This window comes from Somniosus microcephalus, chromosome 2, assembly GCF_052327205.1.
Source record: "Somniosus microcephalus isolate GS21.2 chromosome 2, FLI_Smic_1.0, whole genome shotgun sequence".
Classification (NCBI taxonomy): domain Eukaryota; kingdom Metazoa; phylum Chordata; class Chondrichthyes; order Squaliformes; family Somniosidae; genus Somniosus; species Somniosus microcephalus.
Window position 1 is genome coordinate 271741025 of NC_140988.1, and position 23045 is coordinate 271764069.

The window sequence follows — 23045 nt, forward strand, 5'->3', positions numbered from 1 at the left end:
CTATGAGGAGAGATTAAGTAGAACGGGGCTATATTCCCTGGAGTTTAGAAAAAATGAGAGGTGATCTAATTTGAAACATATAAAATTCTTAAAGGTTTTGACAGGGTAGTTGCTGGGAGGAGGTTTCCCCTAGCTGGGGAGTTTAGGACTAGAGGGTCACAGTCTCAGAATAAGGGGTCGGCCAGAGGGGATAGAAAAGGAACAGGAATCTCAAAATTGATTAAAGAAACAATAACAGTGGAGAGGAGGGATGATATGTTAGAAGGATCATCAAATGAAGCCCTATGAGTTGAATTGAAGAACAACAAAGGGGTAATCACACTGCTGGGCGTGTACTATACACCCCCAAACAGTCAGAGGGAGATAGAAGAGCAAATATATAGGCAAATTTCTGCGAAGTGCAAAGACAATAGGGCAGCACTAGTCGGTGATTTCAACTACCCTAATATTAACTGAGATAGAATCTGTGTAAATGGTATAGCGGGTGCAGAATTCTTAAAATGTATTCAGGAGAACTGTTTTAGCCAGTATGTCATCATCATCGGCGACCACTCGAATTTGAGTATGGTATGTCCTTCATCAATCATCTACTTGTGGGTCTTCAGGTGGCTGTAGAGGCCAATCCGAGATCCACAGACTCTACTACAGTGTGGGCATGTAAGACTATTGGTAGTGACTGGAGTATGGGTCTTCTTAAGTTGTTGTCTCTCCTTACGGCGCTGGCATTTATCCTCAGCGGCACGCTGGAGATTCTTATCATGCAGTGCGGCACCATTGTGGATGCATTTTCTCCAATTGTCTCTGTCCAGTGCGATTTCATCCCGGTTATTAATATCGATATGGAACTTTTTAAGGATTACTTTGATGTTATCTTTGTAACGCTTCTTTTGACCACCAGGAGACCTCTGCCCTTCCTTCAACTGGGAGTACAGAACCCTGTTTTGGGAGACGTGAGTCTGACATGCGAATGACATGTCCAATCCATCGGAGTTGATGCTGCATGATGAGCGTAGTGATGCTGTAGATATTGGCCTCTTCAAGTATACTCCAGTTGGTACGCTTGTCCTCCCAGCTGACCCTCAAGATTTTGCGTAGAGAGCATTGGTGGTATTGCTCTAAGGCTTTGAGATGTCTACTGTACGTAGTCCAGGTTTCAGCTCCATATAAAAGGGTGGGAAAGATGATGGCTTTGTATACAAGAATTTTAGTTTGGACTTGGAGGTCATGATTTTCAAAGACTCTCCTCCTCAGTTTAGAAAAGGCTGCACTTGCACAACTCAGGCGGTGATGGATTTCAGAATCAATGTCAGCTTTGGAGGATAAATGGCTACCAAGATATGGAAAGGTGTTGACATTTTCAAGGGTGTTATTATCAATCTTTATAGAGGGAGGAGTTGCAAGCTGATTAGGTGATGGCTGGTGGAGCACCTGGGTTTTCTTCATATTCATGGTGAGGCCCAGAAGTTTGTAGGCTCTGGAAAAAGCATTCAAGGTGTTTTGTAGATCATGCTCGGAAAGAGCTGTGGTGGCGTTATCATCTGCATACTGTAACTCCATAATGGTAGTGATGGAGACTTTGCTCTTGGCCTTAAGCCTGTTGAGATTGAAAAGTTGGCCATCAGTACGGTAAAGGATTTGAATTCCGGTGGGCAGATCATTGCCGATGAGATGGAGGATAACTGAGATGAACACTGCAAAAAGGGTTGGAGCAATGATGCAGCCCTGTTTTACTCCTGTCTCAACTGTAAAAGGCTCTGAAATAGAACCACTGCTGCTGAGAACTGCTGCGGACATGTTGTCATGTAGCAGCCTCAGAACTAAGATGAATTTATCGGGGCAACCAAGCTTAGACAAGATATGCCATAAAGTCTGGCGGTGGACGGTGTCAAAAGCTTTAGTTAAGTCTATGAAAGCTATGAACAGTGGTTGCTTTTGTTCACGGCATTTCTCCTGTAATTGACGTGCTGTGAAGATCATATCAGCTGTTCCTCTGGATGGTCGGAAACCACACTGCGACTCCGGAAGCACCTCCTCAGATAACGGCAAAAGTCTGTTAGCAAGGACACGGGCAAGCACTTTTCCTGTGGAAGAAAGAAGGGAGATACCTCGGTAGTTACCACACACCGACTTTTCCCCCTTTTTAAAGATAGTAACAATCAAAACATCTCTGAGATCTTGTGGAATTTCTTCCTGCTGCCATATTTTTAGGAGGAAGGCATGTATGTGTGTCAGGAGCTCAGGGCCACCTTTTTTAAGGATTTCTGCTGGAATCCCATCTGAGCCGGCAGCTTTGTTGTTTTTCATGGACCTGATGGCATTCTGCACTTCTACAATGCTTGGGGGTGCCCCCATTTCCTCCCTTTCTGGTCTCTGCGGTAATTGATTGATGGACTCCAGATTTGCGCTACTGTGTCGGTTGAGCAGTTCTTGAAAATGCTCCCTCCATCTTGTGTCAATTGCCTCCTTGTCCTTGAGCAGAGTTAAACCATCCTTAGAGCGTAAGGGGTTTAAGCCACGGTAGCTTGGTCCGAAAACTGCCTTGGTGGCACTGAAGAAGCCTCTGGAGTCCCCAGTGTCAGCCATACATTGTATTTCTAGGGACTTTTGAGACCACCAGTTGTTCTTCATCTCCCTTATTCTCTGCTGGATATCTGCCTTAACTCTAGCATGAGCCTCTCTTTTGGCCTAGCCAGTATGTAGCAAGCCCAACAAGAGAGGGGGTAGTTCTGGACTTAGTTTTAAGGAATGAAGCTGGGCAGGTGGTAGGCGCATTGGTGGATCAGCATTTTGGTGGTAGTGATCACAATTCCGTTAGATCTAGAATAGTTATGGAAAAGGTCAAAGATAGACCAGGTGTAAAAGTTCTCGATTGGGGAAAGGCCAATTTTACTAAGCTGCGATGCGATATCAAAAGTGGACTGGAAACAGCTACTTGAAGGTAAATCAGTGAGAGAGTGAGCGCAGTGGGAGGCATTGAGCAGAGGAGTCTGGGATTGTTCTTATCTTTGATCCTGAAGTAGTCAGAGGATGTGGCATTGGCGAGGGAGAGACAGTATTCCATGAGATGATTGAGCCAGATCTGTTGCTGGATGATCAAGCTGATCGTGCATCAAGTGTACTCAATTCTGTGGACTTTAGACTTGAGGCTGCGGTGGTGTGGGCTGTACCATAGGGAAGTTGGGAGTCGGAGACCTTGAATTACTTGAGGTTGTAGAAGGCAGAATTAAGGAAGCTGCTAAGTAAGTCAATGGCAGCAGCGGTATCGCAGCAGATGGAAATCCAGAGGAGGAGGAGTTAGAGAATTAGAAACTTTGGGTTTGACGGTGTCAAATACGAAGACTTTGGGGTTGAATTTCGTTGGGGGTTCTCCCAATTGTCCAGTGTAATATTGGCGAGAGATCCGCAGAAACCCTACAGAATTGGCGTAGATGCCATAAACACCATTTCTACGGGCTTTCTGCGAATCCTCCACCAGAGTTCGGGTGGGCAATCAGGAGAACCCCTGCAAAAATTCAATGCTTTTACTCGCAAGTGTGAAGTTTCCTCCCAATATCCCCGTGTTGCCCAAGTTGAGCAAACAGTTAATCACAACAGAGCCGTTATTATCGCAGTTAAGCACTTTAACAAGCAGGTTCAGAACCCCTATAAAGAAAATGAGTGTTTCACCCATGCAGAATCTTTACAGCCAAAATAGAAAAATCGTCAAGAATAGCGTTTTTTTTTACTTGTACTGTGATGAATTTAATTATGCAGACAAGAAGACAGCAATATCCAGTTCTACCACCCTCACACCCCCAATCCACAAAGAAGAAAGTCTGGAGGTCACCAGCCAGGTCACATCAGGTCCAACAGCTGTGGAGGTTGGCAGTTGGCCAGGAAAATATTCCTCGATATCAAGAAAACCAAGCAAAGTGTCAGCTGTGACTCAGTGGGTAGCAGTCTTGCCTTGGAGTCAGTAGATTGTGGGTTCAAGTCCCACTCCAGAGACTTGTGCACAAAAATCTAGGCTGACACGCCAGTGCAGTGCTGAGGGTCCATCTGCTTTCTCAGGTGGACGTAAAAGATCTCATGGCACTATTTTGAAGAAGAGTAGGGGAGCTATCCCTGGTGTTCTGGCCAATATTTATCGCTCAATCAACAAAAATAGATTATCTGATCATTATCACGTTGCTGTTTGTGGGACCTTGCTTTGCGCAAATTGCCTGCTGCGTTTCTTACATTACAACAGTGACTACACTTCAAAAGTACTTCATTGGCTGTAAAGCGCTTTGGGACGTCCGGTGGTTGTGAAAGGCACTATAAATGCAAGTTTTTCTTTTAATAGGCATGCAAGACTACAGTAGGGTGACCATAAGTCCCCGTTTTCTGGGGACAATCCCCGGATGAGGTACTGTGTCCCTGGGCAAACAATGTCTCCAGAAGAGTCCTCAGTTCCCAAAACTTGTCCCCGAAGAGTACTCCTGGGCAGTGAGTGTACCCCCCGAGCTGTCAGTTTGTGGCTCTAAAGCTAAATTAAACAGCAACTTGTACAATGGCCAGAGTGACTCACTGTGCATGCACGACTGGGCGGTCTTTCTGCGCATATGCCGGTTGTTACTGAGTTTCCAGTCGAGCGCGTGCTGCTGGATTGTCGGTGCCGGAAGTGACTGGGAGCACGGTGAGGGAGAGGCAGCTGGGGAGGGCCCAGTCACAGTCACCGGGGGAAGGGGGTGCGGGCTAATCCTAGACACTGGGGGGAATCAGGTGTGACCTCAGTCACTGGGTGGGGGGTGCGGGGGGCAGGTGTGACCTCAGTCACTGGGGGGGGAGGGGGTCAGGTGTCTGAATGCGCTTCAATAGTGTGTCGTCACATCCGCGGTAATTATATGATCATTTGTTTTGAATCTCTAGTGTATATGCGCAACTGTTAAAATATAGGCTGCTAAAAATTTTTGCCTCGCTACGCTCACAACCTACAGTTTCCGTTCTGGCTACCTTGCTGTGCTCCCACCCTGTGTGTCCCTGGATTCGGTCTAGAAAATATGGTTACCCTAGACTACAGGTGGCGTGCCTCAGAAAATCAAACTGTTCACAACAAAATAGTCAAACTCAACACAGTAGAGTAGTTTATTCAGAAAGAAAATGACAAAGACTTTTGGGGTTCATTGCATTTGAATTATTCCACTTTGTAACATTCAGTTGTGGTTACCTACAGAAAATATAGACGTTAAATGTGAAGAACGTAAAACATCAAAGGATAGTTTATTCAAGCAAACTAGTGCCATGAAGGGAGGGGGAAATATCGCTTCTCAAGCACAGCTTAATCTCTTGTTATGTTGTGAATTTTAACTCCCATGACCTTATATATCCATTTCAGGAACGTATCAGATAAACGAGTATAAATGCCTGGTTTTTTAGATTTTGCACACCCATCTCCTGATGAAATAATGCCTTTGTATACATTTTTCCTTCTGAATTTGGTTATGCATATTAATGGTCCACCAGAATCCCCCTGAAACAAAGTAGACAAAAAAATGTCAGTAAAAAGGTACATAAATTCAAACTTCATTTAAAATTCAAATTTGGAAATTAGTAATCGATCTTCTGTCACGTTGAGTGCTGGGAGTCAAGACCAAGTGTAGTTTCCAGGGGATGATGGTGAGGTAATGAGGTGGAGCACAAGAAATAAGTTAATGGTATGTTAGGTGTAAAGAGTCAAAAACAGAAATATAAAAATATTATTTAAAGTGCTAATAACAAAATAATTAAAAATCAGTCTACATGAATATAATTAAAAATATATAAAGGCCTAGAAATTCAGTTGGGCACGCCAGCCGTTAGCGCCTTAGGAGGAGTAGATCTCGAGCGCTAGGCGCTTAGCGCCCGGGCGCAGCGCGATCTGTGCCTCGCCCCAACTTCAGTACACATTTAGCGCCGGCGCAAAGTCTTAGCGCGCGCCCTGCTGCGCGCGCAGATCATGACGTCATTTACTAGTGCAACGCCCTTTGTGCGCCCCGAACCGGAACTTCACTCGCGCCGCCCCATTGTGCGTCGGGCGGCCCGAACGACTGTGAAGTGGAACGGTACACAGCCGAGGCGGGCCGCGGGGAGCGCTAATTAAAGGGCACTTACCCTGCACTATAAAGGCCAGCCATTTTGCAGCATTCACTCTTGTGCAACGGTTTTTTGGAGAGAGACCAAGGAGGAGAGCTTACTGGTTTGGACCAACACTAGGACAGGTATTTTTGGCTCAGGCCAGAGCTTAGCAATTATCTTTGCCTTCATTGAGAGCTCATTGTTTGCCAGCATATATTGGGGGCTGCATTGGGTGCCAACGCTGACTTTCAGCTTTATGCCAGAAGGGCTTACAGACGCCGTGAGAGAGTGGCAGCCCTGGCTAGACGCAGAGGGGGCAACAGGCGTCGCCAACTGAGGCCTTACCCACCCAGGGTATACCGCCAGCAGTCCTCCTATCTGACCATGTCTGCCGCGATGTGTGTAAGGAGGCTGCGATTCAGAAGGGAGGTGGTTGCAGACATCTGCCAGCTGCTTCAGAGAGATCTGCAGCCACAGCTGATGCACAGGACGTCTCTGTCGGTGGCAGTGAAGGTGACTCTCAACTTCTATGCCACCGGCTCCTTCCAATCCGCTGCTGGGGACATCGCTAACATCTCCCAGTTCGCCGTGCATTGCTGCATCCGCCAGGTGACCGAAGCCCTTTTCAGAAGGAGACATCAATTCATCTCCTTCCCCATGACCTTGGACAAGCAGCAGCAGCATGCAGTGGGATTTGCAAGAATAGCGGGCTTCCCCATGGTGCAGGGTGCCATTGACTGCACGCATGTGGCTTTGCGGGCACCTCTGGAGCATGCCGAGGATTACCGCAACCGGAAGGGCTACCATTCCCTCAACGTACAGCTGGTGTGTGACCACAGGCAGCGCATCCTAGCTGTCAATGCCCGCTTTCCAGGCAGCAGCCACGATTCCTTTATCCTGCGACAGACAACTGTGGCTGACATGTTCCAGGCACAGCCTCCCCCAAGAGGATGGCTTATCGGGGACAAAGGCTATCCTTTGTGTACCTGGCTCATGACCCCGCTCCACGCGCCCACGACCCCTGCTGAAGAGGCATACAACGAGAGCCATCAAGCGACTAGGAACATCATAGAACAAACAATCGGCGTCCTCAAGCAATGGTTCCGCTGTCTCGATCGCTCCGGGGGAGCCCTCCAGTATTCGCAGGACCGAGTCTCCCAATTCGTCGTCGTTTGCTGCATGCTGCACAACCTGGCTATCCGCAGGACTCAGGCACTGCCACCTCACGTTGGACCCCCACCTCAGGAGGAGGAGCAGGAGGAGCATGAGGAGGAGGAGGAGGACGAGGAGTACCAGCACAGGAGGGAGGCACAAGGTCCAAGGGCCGCCCGTCGGCGGCTTATTGAACGTCACTTCTAGGCCCCCTGTCAGGGAATGGCTTGTGCCAATGAAAGAACATGATTGCAGCCGCTCCGCAAGCCCTCAGCCAGTTAAGGCAACAAACACTTCAAAGATCAAACATGGACAATGTTAATAAATAAAATGCTTTATTGTACAAACTCAGGGCCCTTCCCACATGAAAACCAAAAACAGACGAAACCCCCAAAAAACACTCACACACATGACTCACTCCCACAACCTGGAGAGGATTAACAAAACAGTGCAACTAAAATGGCCGTCATCCTCGGCCTTCGTAAAAAACAAACATCACATCCTCGGCCTTCAAAAAACAAACATCCAATTCTCGGCCTCAAAAAACAAACACAACTGGCCACACATTCGACTTTTTGGCCCGCTAGGTCGATGCCTTGGCCATCTTTGTGTGGCCCCTGCCCGCCCTGCTGCTCCTCCTCAAAGTAAGGCCATTGGCTGCTGCAAGGCTGGGGGCAGGCTCCAGAGGGGCACATGTCGTGACGGCAGATGCCCTTGGGGGTCGGCCTAGTCAAGGTCTGGCCGTCGAGCGGGCGGCTGTTGAATGCTGCAGCTGTGGCTGGCCAGCATCAGTCGCTGCAGCAGCTCCTGGCAGCTCCACTGGGGGAGTGGCAGTGGCGGCTGGAGGAATGGGGGCAAGCTGGCGGATGGCAGGCGCTCGCTGGTCGCCTGAGACACTGGCACTCGCCCGGGCCAGCACTGCAGCATGCGCACCAATCTGCCGAGGGACAGACTGCTGTGCTGCTGCAGCGCGCCGGGTGCCCTGGCGATGCCTGGCTGACACAGCGAGTGTGGCAGCAGTGAGTGCCCGTGTTGACCTGTTCAGTGACCTCATCAGAGCACCCAGTGACTGCACGGCACCACTGATCAGCTGCCCACTCGCTGCCTGAGCTGCCCCGAATGCCACACGACTCGCTGCCTGATCTGCCCCGAATGCCGCCCGACTCGCTGCCTGCTCTGCCCCGAATTCCGCCAAACTGATGGCCTGTGAGGCTCCGACGTCGGTGACACTTCGAGAGAGGGACTCGATGGCCTCAGGCAACCGTGCCACTACCCCCATGAGCTCCGTGTGCTGGCGCTCCGAGTCAGCGGACAAGTTCTCGAGGCGTTCCATCTCCTCGGCGAAGACCATCTCTGGACTGGAGGCCGGACTCTCCCTCTGGGGAGAAGGCCACCGAGCTGGCCGACCCTTCCTGCATTGCTGGAGGCCGCTGGGCCCAGCAATTGGACTCCCCTCCGACCCTTCCCCCCTCTGGGGAGAAGGCCGCCGAGCTGGCACCCCCCTCCCGCGTTTCTGCAGGCCGCAGGTCCCATGAGCTCCCCTCCCCTCCGACACTTCCGCGACGCTCCCCTCCAGGGAAGACGTGTCCCCTACATTGGCATGGGTTGCCACGGCTGAGGGTTCCCCTGATGGGCCGCCTTCTTCTTGCTCCTCCTCCTCCTCCTCCTCTGAGGGGCTGTCACTGGCAAGTTCAGGGACCTCCTCCTCACCATCTGAAAGCAGGAAGGCACAAGAGTAGCTTTAGAGTGAGGAGAGGGCGTCAGCGAGGGATGCATGAGTAGTGGCATTCAGCGCATTGGTCGGACAGTGGCAAAGGATGTAGATCTGATGCGCAAGTGGGATGAGAGAGGTCCAAACATTGATGTCCTTACCATTGGTGCCCAGAACAGGATCGGCATATCCACATGCAACGGGCCCAGTCACCCGGGCACCCATGATGCGCTCCACGCGATGTTGAAGCTCGGTGAGCGGCTGGATCTGGGGTCGCCTCCCCCGGTCGCAGTCCGGCTCTTCCTATTATTAGCCAGCTTGGCCTGCAAGAGAAAGGACGGCCTCTAAGTACAGTGTGTTGCCCTGATCTTGTGTGCACTGCCTCCCATGGTGGAATAGCCTGGCCAGTGTGTCGCCCTGATCTTGTGTGCACTGCCTCCCATGGTGGAATAGCTTGGCCAGTGTGTTAAGTGCAGAATGTGCAATTGATGTTCATGCCTGTCCCATAGCTGCTGGATGAGGGCTGGCCATTAGGGCTTTCAGGTCCCTTTGCCCATAATGTGAGGTGCACATGCAAGGATGAGGAGGTCACTGGAAAGGGTACTCACCCTGACAATCCGCGTGAGGTCATTAAACTTTTTGCGGCATTGGACACTGGTCCTGGGGACCTCGCTGTTGGCTGACACCTTGCTGGCGACATGCCTCCAGGCTCTCCGGTAGGCGCGGACCGGCGCCTTCCTGCCATTGTCCGGGTACAAAATATGGCGCCTCTTCTCCACACCACCAACCAGCACACTCAGATCACGCTCTGAGAAGCGCTGCGCTCGTTCACGGGCCCTCTGCATGGCTTCAGGCGCTATTTGGGTCCAGCAGCAGTGTTCAGGCCTAGCTGGAGGGCTCCACTATCCAGGGCGTGGCAGCAGACAAAGTCGACCCTTCCCCCTTAAGAGCTGGCCGGCGCCAGGGTGTCTGCTGTCAATCACGAGATGGCCGCACCTGCGCTGCGCCCGGCCTGGGCGCTCTCGCTCAGCACCTCCGGCTTAGCACCTAAAGAGAGGCGTCCAGCACCAGTTTTAGCGCTCGAGCAAACTCTTAGGGCGAAGCTAATGAATATCGCAGAAGTGGCCTCGATTTGGCGGCGGGCGCAAACTTTAGCGGCCGCCCGACTTTAACGCCCCAAAAGTGGCTACAATGAATTTCTAGGCCAAAGACCTTATAAGAAAAATGTAAAATTATTACCCTCACATCAAGATAAAAAAACACCAGGAATTTCCTCAGTGTTCAGCTGATCGGCCACTGTAACTTCAGCAGAAGATTGACGGAAACCCCACTGACTTGTCGACCCTGGGTTTCAAAGTTATGGCGGCTGATCGGGTGAACACTCGGGGATATTCCAGGTGAATGAACCTATAACAAAAATATAAAATATTAACCCACAGGCAACTATAAAGGGATTATAGCAAAGATAGAAACATTTCAACCTACATGAAGATATAAAATTTTCATAGCAAAGATAAAAGATTTTAACTCCACTCTAGGATATATGAAACCAAAAACCTGCAAAGCATAGCCTATCTACAGCACCTGAAAGTTGTGTGTGGTTTGGGTAAAGGCGAGAGAACAATATGGGGTGAGGAATGAGACAACGTAAAGGAAGAGATGGTGTGAACTGCTCAGGTCTGATACGATGCAGTACCTACTGTAATTGCATGTTGAGGGGATGGCATGTAAGAGCAGAAACACCTTCTTTACAACGTTTGAATTTATCGAATTTGACATGAGATTCTCCAGTTTTCTGAAATCTGACGCTACCCATATCCAATCCAACCAGTTGTTGATCTAAAAGTATATTCAAAAGTGTTTCAGTATAGGTTATACTGGTAGAGTGTAGGGGCACGAAATTGGGCTCGGTAGCGCCCACTGTTAGAACGCTACGGGTGCCATTCAGGGACTAGAATGGCATCTGCTGCGCGTGCGCACACCTCTGCTGTGAATCGTGCCAGACGCCATATTGGTGAAGGCATTAGCACACATGTAGCTAATGTCCGCCGGAAGTATGCAGAGCAGGCAGATCATGACATCAATCAGCATGCAATGCTGATTTGACACCAGCGATGCCATTTTGGAGCTCCATGCCCTCTCTTAACCTCGCACAGCTGAACACGTGTTAAGCAGCATGAAGGACCCCCCACCAGCGCTATTTAAAGGGATCATCAACTACTTACAGATTACTTGTTGGTTGATTTCTTCTGGCTGTTGTTACAATTCTACAAGTGTTTGGTACTTTCCTGGTGAATCGTGGTGGTTTGCTGCATGCTGCACAACATCGCAATCATGAGGGGACAGCCTTCGCCACCAGCTATCAGGCAAGCAGTTGAGGAGCAGGAGCATGAGGAGGAGGAGGAGGAGGAAGAGGAGGAGGAAGGGAGGCGCCAAGCTGGACAGCCCCTTTCTGCCTGGGCTGTCTATGAAGAACTAATTCAAGTGCGATACCAGTAACCGCAACCCTAATTCCCCATTCACCAATAGTCCCACATTCCTTACCTTCCCTCTGTTACTGACAAATACATTGTCCTCTTGGCCACAATGCAAAAATAAAAGCTATCACAAAATAAACATTGCAAATAAAATCTATAAATGAAATCATGCCATATTCCATACACAGTTAAACCAATCACCAATGTGCATTCCCTTAGTGTCTGTCTTCCATGTGCCTTTGCCTGTCCTACTGTTCCTATGAAGTGCTACCCCAGTGACTGCAGCATGGTTGGTGGAAGGCTGCTGACTTTCAGTGGGGGAGACTACAGATGGCCTTGCAGAATGACCTCGAGTAGATCTGGGCCTAGAAGGCCCGGCTTTCGACTGCACCACCTCGGCGTGGGTGGCAGCAGTCTGGGCTGACTGGCTGACAGGCAACAGCAAGGGCGTTGGCGGAGTGACAGGGGTGGGAGGGCAAATGCTGTCATCCTGAGAGAGGACAGCAGGTTCGATCTCCACGGAGCGACTGTCACTCCCCTGGGGTGGCACCTCAGCAATCCTAGTAATCTGTTGGAGGACAGATTGCTGGACTGCTGTGACACACTGCAAGCCCCTTTCAACACTGTAATCCACAGCCATGATGGCAGCAGTCTGAGCTTGCATGGCAGCAAGCTGACCTTGCATGACTTCAGTCTGAGCTTACCTATGGCCTCCTCTTCAATTGGATTGCCAGCTGACACTGGATGGAGTGTGCTCGGCACTTGCTTTGCTCAGTTGAGTCCTAAAATGGCATTCGGATTGGCATTAGGACCCCAATTATAATACTTGTGTGACTGGCCTTGGCTACCTTTTCCAAGGACCCAGGCAAAATGGTGATGGTCATGACAATGGCTGTGTAGGCTTGGGCATCAGACTCAGGAAATAGACAAATAAGCTTTAGCAAACTGCTGTGTGTGCTGGGGGAGGGGGGGGCCATGCATCAGCTCTTGGGAGTTCTGCAGAAGGAGGCAGTCAAACCCCAGCACATGCTAGGGGTGGGGGAGTGGCTGCATGTTTCAGGGCACCATTCATCCTCACCCACATCCCTATATTATGAAGTACTGTTGGCCTGTGCCTATAACCTTTTTTGCTTTCAGTCTTAGATCATCCCCTTTTCACTGATCAACTGTGCTGGCAATTCCTCTGGCCTGAGATGATTTACCTGGCTTTGGCTAACCTTCCACCCTGGCCACCATTTAGAACTCCATTCCCCTACCTCTATTGCCCCTCAATCCCTCCGCTTTCCATTCTCCCTGTCCCTCTCCTCTCCCCTGTCCCCCCACTCCTCCTCTCCCTCCCTTCCCTCCCCTTTTCCTTTACCCCCTTCCTTCCTACTTTACCCCTCCCCTGCTCTCCCCCTTTCCTCCTCCCCACTCTTCTCCTCTTTCCCTCACCAACCCTCCCATCTGCCTCATCCCCCTCCCCCACCTTGGTCCAATAATTCCCCCATCCTCTAACCCTACTTGAGCTGAATAACACAACTGGGGGTAGATTTCCATCTTCACCGTGTGTGCAAAGCCATGGGAGACAACTAGTTAAAACTAAATGTGACCTGCAGTACATGGCTTAGATTATTTATTTTGCGGTCCAATGGACATTTATTTATATAGATTCTTTTTTTGCCACGCTCTTTTAAAACCAACACATCTGATGAAGGGTCCCATCCAAACTATTAACTTATCTTAAATTTTCAGATGCAGTCCATTTTTAGCACTGTCTGTTTTTATAACACTTTAACTTGCTGGTATGCATTGGCTTATTTCGGTAACCAAGTTTAACCTTAGGATTATTTAACTTGGAAGCATTATTTTAATATCAAAGTTAATCACAACTCAGGGACTGATTTATCTTCAGAATAAAATCTATGTTAATTGGTTCTTTATACACCACATTTGTACCAGTGTGTCATTAACATTTACAACACAGTGCAACAACAGCCAGGAATATTAATTACAATTAACTAACTTCTGAATCAAGGAAACAGGAGGAAAAAGGATTGTTTAACTTACCTTACATGAATCCTTTCTAGCTTTTTTATCACCAGCACATAACATGTCCTTTGTTATGAAAGGATTATAGTTATAGTATGCTTTACTGTTGCAGACCTTCCTGGCAATGATGGCTACATTTATTTCCCTCAGGGTATCAGATGTTTTCAGTTCTGCAGGATTAGTTGTTCCCCATCCTGCAACACTGCACTTGGTTCCAGCTTTAACATCTTCTGTTGATTTAGGCAGCTCCAGAGTTGACACGTACTTGTTCAGAATAGCCTCATGGGCCAACTGTCCCAAATTAAGAGAGAAAATAGACTTGATTATTAGTTTTAATACAAAATAAGAACTAAATACCAAGAGCACTGATCTCACTTAATATTGATACAACCGTCAGCACTGTGCATTGTTCCAGATTTGATATTATTCATTTTGGCAGCATCGGTTGGAAGTAAATTTGTTCTGAATAATCTCGCTAGCCAGTGGTTCATTTATTAGACTTATTGCACTAATAGTAGGTCTAGGTTCCTCCCACTTGAATACATTTCCACTATATGTTTTTTACTGCCTTCAATTAAGGTTCAACATTTGTTTACATAATCAAACAGTGAAGGACTGGAATGCTTTCTACATGAAAGGTTACTGTGAGTGGTAATTGCCAGCTGCTGAAGGCAGAGTAAGTATTTTGGTGGCAAATTGTGAAGCATTTTCTCAGAAATTCAAGAATTTTTGGAAAAAATTATTTTGAAAAGATCAATTCCAGCTGGTTTTTTTATGAACATGACAATATCCATTAAATACTGGGTACATTTTCCCTTCTCCTGCTAGTCTACTCACCCGTAACCTCCTCAGAATATATGGCCTATCCCCCTCAGAGCTTCTCGACAGCGGTGTTTCCCTTAATCATATAATCCAGTCAACACTGGAAAAACTCATATTTTAGTTGAAGCTAAAGTACTTTGAGTACTTCAGACTATGGGGTTGATTTTAGCCCCCGGAGAGGAACCAGGCAAAGCCACCATACCCGTCTGGGAGCGGCATAGGGCGGGCTCAGACAACTTTAACAGCTGGGCCTGATTCGAATGCCATTTGCCAACTTCTCAAACAAAAGTGGTCGGGAATTCGGCAGGAAACCTGGTCCGGCTGTTAGGTGGCCACCGCCGGGGACCTCGATCAGGGGAGCCCGGGCCAGGGGAGGCCCAGAGGTGCACTCCTGCTTCTTTTGGCCCACGAGGAAAGCTGTAAAATATTTCATAACTTACATTGCTGGGCCTCTTCAGGTCCTGGTGGGTGTTCCCGGTAGGCTTGACCTAGTGGGGAAGTCACCACTTCCCACTCGTTCAGGCCTCAGGTTACAATGGCAGATCGGGCCCCGATGATGTCACTGGGGCCTAATTTGCACTTTAAAGAGGTCCCTGCCAGCTTGCGCAGATGTCCTTGCCGCCTGTAATTTAGTATTGCAGTTGGCCAGATCAGGGTGGGAAAGTAGTGTGCAAGTGTCGGGTTCCATTTTAACTGCCCCCACACGGTTTCTGCCAGGTAGGGGAGAGTTAAAATCCCACCCCTATGAATCAAGCTGGACTCTCATATTTGGGATTTTGGTACCCTGATATGTAACATAGAAACATAGAAACAAAGAAGATAGGAGCAGGAGTAGGCCTTTCGGCCACTCGAGCCTGCTCCGCCATTTAATGAGATCATGGCTGATCATCCAAATTCAGTACCCTGTCCCTGCTTTCTCCCCATATCCCTTGATACCTTTAGCCTTAAGAAATATATCTGACTCCTTCTTGAATATAATTAATGAATTGGCCTCAACTGCCTTTTGTGGTAGAGAATTCCATAGGTTCACCACTCTTTGGGAAAAGAAATTCCTCCTCATCTCTGTCCTAAATGGCTTATCCTTTATCCTTAGACTGTAACCCCTGGTTCTGGACTCCCCCGCCATTGGGAACATCCTTCCTGCATCTAGTCTGTCTAGTCCTGTTAGAATTTTATAAGTTTCAATGAGATCCCCTCTCATTCTTCTAAACTCTAGTGAATATAAGCCCAATTGACCCAATCTCTCCTCATATGTCATTCTTGCCATCCCAGGTATCAGTCTGGTGAATCTTCGCTGCACTCCCTCCATGGCAAGAACATCCTTCCTCAGATAAGGCAACCAAAAATGCACATAGTAGTCAAGGTGTGGTCTCACCAAGGCCCTGTACAACTGCAGCAAGACATCCTTGCTCCTGTACTCGAATCCTCTCGCTATGAAGGCCAACATACCATTTGCCTTCTTAACCGCCTGCTGCACCTGCATGCTTACCTTCAGCGACTGGTGCACAAGAACACCCAGGTCTCATTGCACTTCCTCTTCTCCCAATCTATTGCCGTTCAGATGATAATCTGCCTTCCTGTTTTTGCCATCAAAGTGGATAACCTCGTATTTATCCACATTATACTGCATCTGCCATGCATCTGCCCAATAACCCAACCTGTCCAAATCATACTGGAGTTTCTCGGCATCCTCCTCACAGCACACACGCCCACCCAGCTTTGTGTCATCTGCAAACTTGGAGATATTACATCTAGTTCCCTCGTCTAGATCATTAATATATATTGTGAATAGCTGGGGTCCTAGCACCGATCCCTGCGGTACTCTACTAGTCACTGCCTGCCACTCGGAAAAAGACCCATTTATTCCAACTCTTTGTTTCCTGTCTGCCAACCAGTTCTCTATCCAAGTCAGTACCTTACCCCCAATCCCATGTGCTTTAACTTTACACGCTAATCTCTTATGCAGGACCTTATCGAAAGCCTTTTGAAAGTCCAAATACACCACATCCACCGGTTCTCCCTTATCTATTCTACCAGTTACATCCTCAAAAAATTCCAGTAGATTAGTCAAGCACGATTTACCTTTTGTAAATCCATGATGACTTTGTCCGATCCTGTCACTGTTTTCCAAGTGCTCTGCTATTACATCTTTTATAATGGACTCTAGCATTTTCCCCACTACCGATGTCAGGTTTACCGGTCTATAATTCCCCATTTTCTCTCTACCACCTTTTTTGAATAGTGGGATTACATTAGCTACCCTCCAATCCATGGGAACTGTTCCAGAGTCTATAGAATTTTGGAAGATGACCAGCAATGTATCTACTATTTCTCGGTCCACTTCCTTAAGTACCCTAGGATGTAGATTATCAGACCCTGGGGATTTATCGGCCTTCAATCCCGTCAATTTCCCTAACACCATTTCCCTACAAATACTGATTTCATTCAGTTCCTCCCTCTCATTAGACCCTATGATCCCCGACATCGCTGGGAGGTTATTTGTGTCCTCCTTTGTGAAGACAGAACCAAAGTATGTATTTAATTGGCCTGCCATTTCTTTGTAGCCACTAATCCTCCACAGTCACTTATCTAATCAAGCCAAGGTACCTGAACCAGCATAATGTCACTTTCTTTTCTTTTCCAATTAAATTGTGGATGAGGTAAACACTTTTTTACTTCCAACACCTGTTGTTTTTCTTCTTGCATCTTAGAAAGTGAATGAGCTCCAAGTATCACTTCAATCTTTTTATTTTTCCAAAATCTGGAATGATTGCAAGAGAAATAATTCAATTGAAAAAAGCATCTGAAATACAAGGGACTTGTGATTTGTCTTCACTGAAAAGTTAGCTAATGAAATTGTGAGAATGTGATTTTGTTCGTGACAAGGAAAAATCAGCAATGAATCAAGTAACAATCTTTAACACTTCTCAAGCAGCTAACAAGCTAACAAATACAAATGTTGAAAATGATTGGAAAAAAATGTTTGAATGCAAACAGAAAAAAACTCATTTAGCAATAAGCCTTTCAAGTTGCAGGTTAGTGCAGCGCTGGAGCAACAGAAATACATTCTTGGTGAGGGGGACAGCCTCCTGGGAGTCTAAGAGGGCAAGAAGCATAGCAATACATCACTGAAGGAGTGATGCTATCTCCACCACTTGAATGTCCTGGCAGGAGCAGAAATTGCATGACTTAAGTAAGAGCTCAAAAGTAAGGCAGTAGTATTACTGTAGAATAGGGGCATAGGGCATATATGGACATGCAGCACAGTAGCAATTAGATATATGTAAGAAGTGCTGTACTGAAAAATGTTAGCAAGGATGTAGCAAGTAAGATACTTGAAGTGCAAATAGCATGGTTATACAAATGATTTTATAGATGTCACGATGGGAGAGAACAAACCATAGGAAGAAATTCTGTGGGGCAAATCAAGTCTAATCCCGACTGCTCTTAAATTTAAAGGGAAACTGGCACATAACAGGAGAGGACAGCATGTAACAGTGGGTGAAGTATCAACACAATGGTTAATCATATGTCAAAATCAGTGATATCGGCAATAGAGTTCTGATTTATGCAGCCATAGGCACATTAGAACCTTCTCTCCTTAATACTCACAATCCTACTATGGATGATTTGGGGTCCAATATCCAAGCTACAGTATGTGCAACCCCTATACTATTGGTGGTCATAGGGTGTCATTTTATCCTCTTCTTACAGCCTGCAATATACCTAACAATATGATGGAGTAGAAATTAATCTGGGCCAGTTTATGGCAGAGGCAGCGTCCGCCCGAAGCAAGGGGGCCTGAGGATCGATACAAAGTGGTCCTGGGGCCTCATCTGAATAATTGGGGTGAGTTGCCGGCGATGGTCACACCTCCACGGGAGGGGAGGTGGGGGGGTGGAGATCGCGCGCCTCTGGAGGTGGGGGAGTGCTCTTGTTCCTCCTGGGTCCACAGGAAGGGATGTTATTAAAAAATATATTCTCAAACTTACCTTTTTGTTAATGGCCGCAGGTGCTGTTGAAGAATCCTGATCAGAAACTAAGTTTGAAAAGGTGTCCTTCAACAAGTGTCGGGCTCCTAATTCACTTACTCAAGGGGCCTAACACCTGTTTTAGGGATTCTGCCTGGGACATCTAAAACAATGGGCCCCACTAATTTAGCAGTGGGACCAATGCCTGCGCAGATTGGAGACCGGCTAAATTTCAGTCCTGTCATTCACAATATCGACCTAATTTAATTCAATATCATCTGAGTTTAATTGAAATAAAGTTCCACAATGATCAGTATGAAAAAGGAAGATAACAGTTCATTAAATTGTCAGAGACCCTTAATACAGCTGTTTCTGCCCAAAATATACGGAGCACTTAAGACGTTATAACCATTAACTGTGAAATTGACGCTAATGCAAATGGCTAATAGTTATCATTTTTTGGACGATATAATCGACAGCCCGTTTTAAATGTGGACATTTCAAGTGGGAGGGGCAGTAGATTTCTCAAATGAATACACTTCACAAGTAAGAGAACATACCATCTGAAATCTTTATGTCTTTAATTTATTTTATTTATGTTACTGCCTTGCCAAAAACTTGGGATCGGTGCTGGGGCCTCAATTATTTACAATCTACATTAATGGCTTGGATGGAGGGACCGAGTGTAATGTAGCCAAGTTTGCAGATGATACAAAGATGGGTGGGAAAGCAAGTTGTGCAGAGGACTCAAAGAACCTGGAAAGGGATATAGACAGGCTAGGTGAGTGGGCAACCAGTTGGCAGGTGGAGTATAATGTGGGAAATTGCGAGGTTATACACTTTGGCAGGAAAAATACAAAAGCAAATTATTATTTAATGGAGAGAGATTACAAAATGCTACAGTTCAGAGGGACCTGGGGGTCCTTGTGCATGAAACACAAAAAGTTAGCATGCAGATACAGCAAGTAATCAAAAAGGCAAATGGAATGTTGGCCTTTATTTCAAAGGGGTTGGAGTATAAAAGCAGGGAAATCCTGCTACAACTGTACAGGGTATTGGTGAGCCCACACCTTGAGTACTGCATACAGTTTTGGTCTCCTTATTTAATGAAAGGATATACTTGCATTGGAGGCAGTTCAGAGGCGATTCACTAGGTTAATTCCAGAGATGAGGGGGTTGACTTATGAGGAAAGGTTGAGCAGGCTGGGCCTATACTCATTGGAATTTAGAAGAATGAGAAGTGATCTTATTGAAACATATAAGATACTGAAGGGACTCGACAAGTTGGATGCAGAGAGGATGTTCCCCTCATGGGGAAATCTAGAACGCGGGGGCACAGTTTTAGAATAAAGGGTCGCCTTTTTAGAACTGAGATGAGGAGGAATTTCTTCTCTCAGAAGGGTCATAAATCTGTGGAATTCTCTGCCCCCGAGACCTGTGGAGGCTCGGTCATTAAATACATTTAAGGTGGAGATAGACAGATTTTTGTGAGATAAGGGAGTGAAGGGTTATGGGGAGTGGGCGGGGAAGTGGCTTTGAGCCCAAGATCAGCCATAATCTTATTGAATGGCGGAGCAGGCTCAAGGGGCCAAGTGGCCTATTCCTGCTCCTGTTTCTTATGTTCTTATGTTCTTATTATTTTAAGCAACAATAATTCATTTAAATAAAGATTATAATCTGTAATGTTCCTTCTTAATAATTATTATATACAGCAAGAGGAATATATTAACTTACTCTTTGCAGTGTGCGGCAGTCAGTACCCATCTCCGTGCGATCAAAGCACCTCCACAAACGTGTTGTTTATTCAGCTGGATAGACACCATGTATGGTCTAGAATGAGGTTTAACCTCATGGCCCCCAACAATTTCTGTGCAGACACCTACAGTAGAAGATAATAATTTACTAAAAAAGTAGTATGTCTAAGAATAAGAGCTCTGAAAAAACTGCAAATGCTGGAAATCAGAATTAAAGCAGAAAATGCTGTAAATATACAGGGGATCCATCACTGTCTGAGTGATGGAGGGTGGAGACCCTTCATCAGAACTAAAAAGAAAAAGAAGGGAAGCCCCTTTTAGAATAACAGGTTTGGTAGCTAATTACAGTTATTAGACTTACATTCTTGCCCAGTTAAAAAAATGATTTGAAAAACAAGAAACAGCACCCAAATTAAGCTGTCCATTTTGTTAGATAAACAAAGACAAAAAATGGTTTCATTTTATAGTATTGACACAAGGATGTGGTTACAGATTATATGCAAAACAATTGGCAATTTTTGCCCAAGATCTGACACTTAGAAATGCAACTACATTTAAATATCATCAGTCTACTCTCAATCATCAGCAAAGTGATAGAATGTGTCGCAACAGTGCTATCAAGCGGCATTTACTCACGGATAACTCACTCACCAATGCTCAGTTAGGGTTTTGTCAGGACCACTCAGCTCCAGACCTCATTACAGCCTTGGTCCCAACATTGATACAAGACCTGAACTCCAGAGGTGAGGTGAAAGTGACTGTCCTTGACATCAAGGCAGCATTTGATCAAGTGTGGCATCAAGGTGCCCCAGTAAAACTGAAGTTAATGGGAATCAGGCAGGGCAGGTCATTGGAATCAGGGAGAAAAATCTCCAGTGGCTGGAGTCATACCTAGCACAAAGGAAGAGGGTTGTAATTGTTGGAGGTCAATCATCTCAGTCCTAGGACATCACTGCAGGAGTTCATCAGAGCACCGTCATAGGCCCAATTGTCTTCAACTTCTACAAAAGCAAAATACTGCGGATGCTGGAAATCTGAAATAAAAACAGGAAATGCTGGAAATAGTCAGCAGGTCAGTCAAAATCTGTGGAGAGAAAAACAGAGTTAACGTTTCAGGTCGATGACCTTTCGTCAGAACTTTCTTTCAGAAAATACATGAGGAATTACGAATGGAGCTGAACACTGTGCAAACATCAATGAGCAGCCCTACTTCTGACCTTGTGATGGAGGGAAGGTCATTGATGAAAAATTGAAGGATTTTCGGAAGGCATTTGACAAAGTACTACATAGAAGGCTGGTTAACAAAATTGAGGCTCATGGAATAGGTGGGTCAGTGGCAGCTTGGATAAGGAATTGGCTTAAGGACAGAAAACAGCGAGTTGTGGTAAATGGCTGTTTTTCAGACTGGAGGATGGTAGACAGTGGTGTTCCCCAAGGGTCAGTGCTTTTTTTTTATATATATAAATGACCTGGATATTGGAATACAGAGTAGAATTTCTAAATTTGCCGATGACACCAAACTTGGGGGTGTGGCAAACAGTGATGATGGTATCAATCAACTGCAGCAGGACATAAAAAGGCTAGCAGAATGGGCAGACAAGTGGCAGATGGAATTTAATACAGAGAAGTGTGAGGTGATGCATTTTGGCAGAAGGAACAGGGAGAGGCAATATACACTTAATGGCACAGTTTTAAAGAGTATGCAGGGACAGAGAGAGCTGGAAGTTAATGTGCATAGGTCCCTGAAGGTGGCAGGACATATTGAAAGAGTGGTTAACAAAGCATATGGGGGAAAAAATTCAGTTATTTGCGCCTCCCGTTAGCGCCTTAAGAGGGCGCTAATGGGGCGCAAAGCAACTAGCGCCCGGGCGCGGCGATGTTTGCGCCACTCGCGAAATTAACTAGACATTTTGCGGTGGCGCTAAACACTACCGCCACAATCTCCTGTGCCGGCAGATCGTGACGTCAGTCAAGTGCACAATGCCCTGGTAGCGCCCCAGACCGGATATTGAGTGGCACCCCCTGCCTTACCGCCTGCCGCTAACAATGACAGGTTGAGGGGAACGTTTTGCAGTCAGAAAGGGACTGGGGGAGCGCTATTTAAAGGCGACCGCTTCCTGCCTTTTTTTGTTGGTGACATTTTTGCACCACGCATTCTGAGAGAGAGAGAGAGAGACTTCTGGAGAGATTCAATGCTGTGTGAAGGAGTTTTGGGTACTGAGCAGCACTATGCAGGTTCATTTTGATTTGCCCTTCCTTGCTTCACCAGCGCTCTGAGGTAGCACCTCGCTCCTCGGCCTTTGCGCCTTAAGACAGGTGTAGCGCCTGATTTAGCGTTCCAATCTCCTCCAGAGGCAATAAAAGCCAAGTTTGCCGTCGGAGGCGATAATTAGCGCCAGGCGCTAAACTTTGCGCACGCCGATAATGGTGCCCCAAAAGGGGCGATACTGAATTTTCCCCCCAATGGGATCTTGGGCTTCATAAATAGAGGTACTGAGTACAAAAGTAGAGAAGTTATGCTGAACCTTTATAAAGCACTGGTTAGGCCACAACTGGAGTATTGCGTCCAGTTCTGGTCACCGCACTTTTGGAAGGATGTGAAGGCCCTTGAGAGGTGCAGAGAAGATTTACCAGAATGGTTCCGGGGATGGGGGATCTTAGCTACAAGGACAGGTTGGAGAAGCTGGATTTGTTTTCATTAGAACAAAGGAGGTTGAGGGATGATTTGATAGAGGTGTGCAAGATTATGATAGGTTTGGATAGGCTAGACAGGGATAGGCTATTCCCACTTTTTGATGGTAGAAGGACTAGGGGACACAGATTTAAGGTTTTGGGTAAGAGATACAGGGGGGACGTGAGGAAAAACCTTTTTACACAGCGAGTGGTGATGACCTGGAATTCTCTGCCGACGGAAGTGGTGGAAGCGGAGACACTCACGGCTGAAAATTCAGTAGCCTTAGCGCCTCATTTGAGGCGCTAGAGGGCCTTGCGCCGGAGCTATGGCCAGTAGTGAAATTCCCTGGGGCCCTAAATTGGCGTTGCTCCGGTAGCG

The 23045-nt window shown here is 47.0% G+C and overlaps 1 protein-coding gene across 2 annotated transcripts in view; it reads right to left on the bottom strand.

Moving 5' to 3' along the window:
- Positions 1-5082: 5082 nt before the first annotated feature.
- Positions 5083-23045, bottom strand: part of LOC147123396 (granzyme K-like) — a 53053-nt gene continuing 35090 nt past the window's right edge. The window contains exons 2-6 of one of the 2 annotated variants that reach the window (XM_085972326.1): positions 20885-21027; positions 19974-20118; positions 16876-17029; positions 13465-13737; positions 5083-5491 (exon numbers count right to left, since the gene is read on the bottom strand). In XM_085972326.1, coding sequence (XP_085828452.1) covers positions 5300-5491; positions 13465-13737; positions 16876-17029; positions 19974-20118; positions 20885-20927 — 807 coding nt within the window. In that variant the 5' untranslated portion in view covers positions 20928-21027 and the 3' untranslated portion in view covers positions 5083-5299. Of the gene's footprint in view, positions 5492-13464; positions 13738-16875; positions 17030-19973; positions 20119-20354; positions 20440-20884; positions 21028-23045 lie in introns of those variants that run through there. The other variant, XM_085972317.1, reaches the window with a different exon arrangement.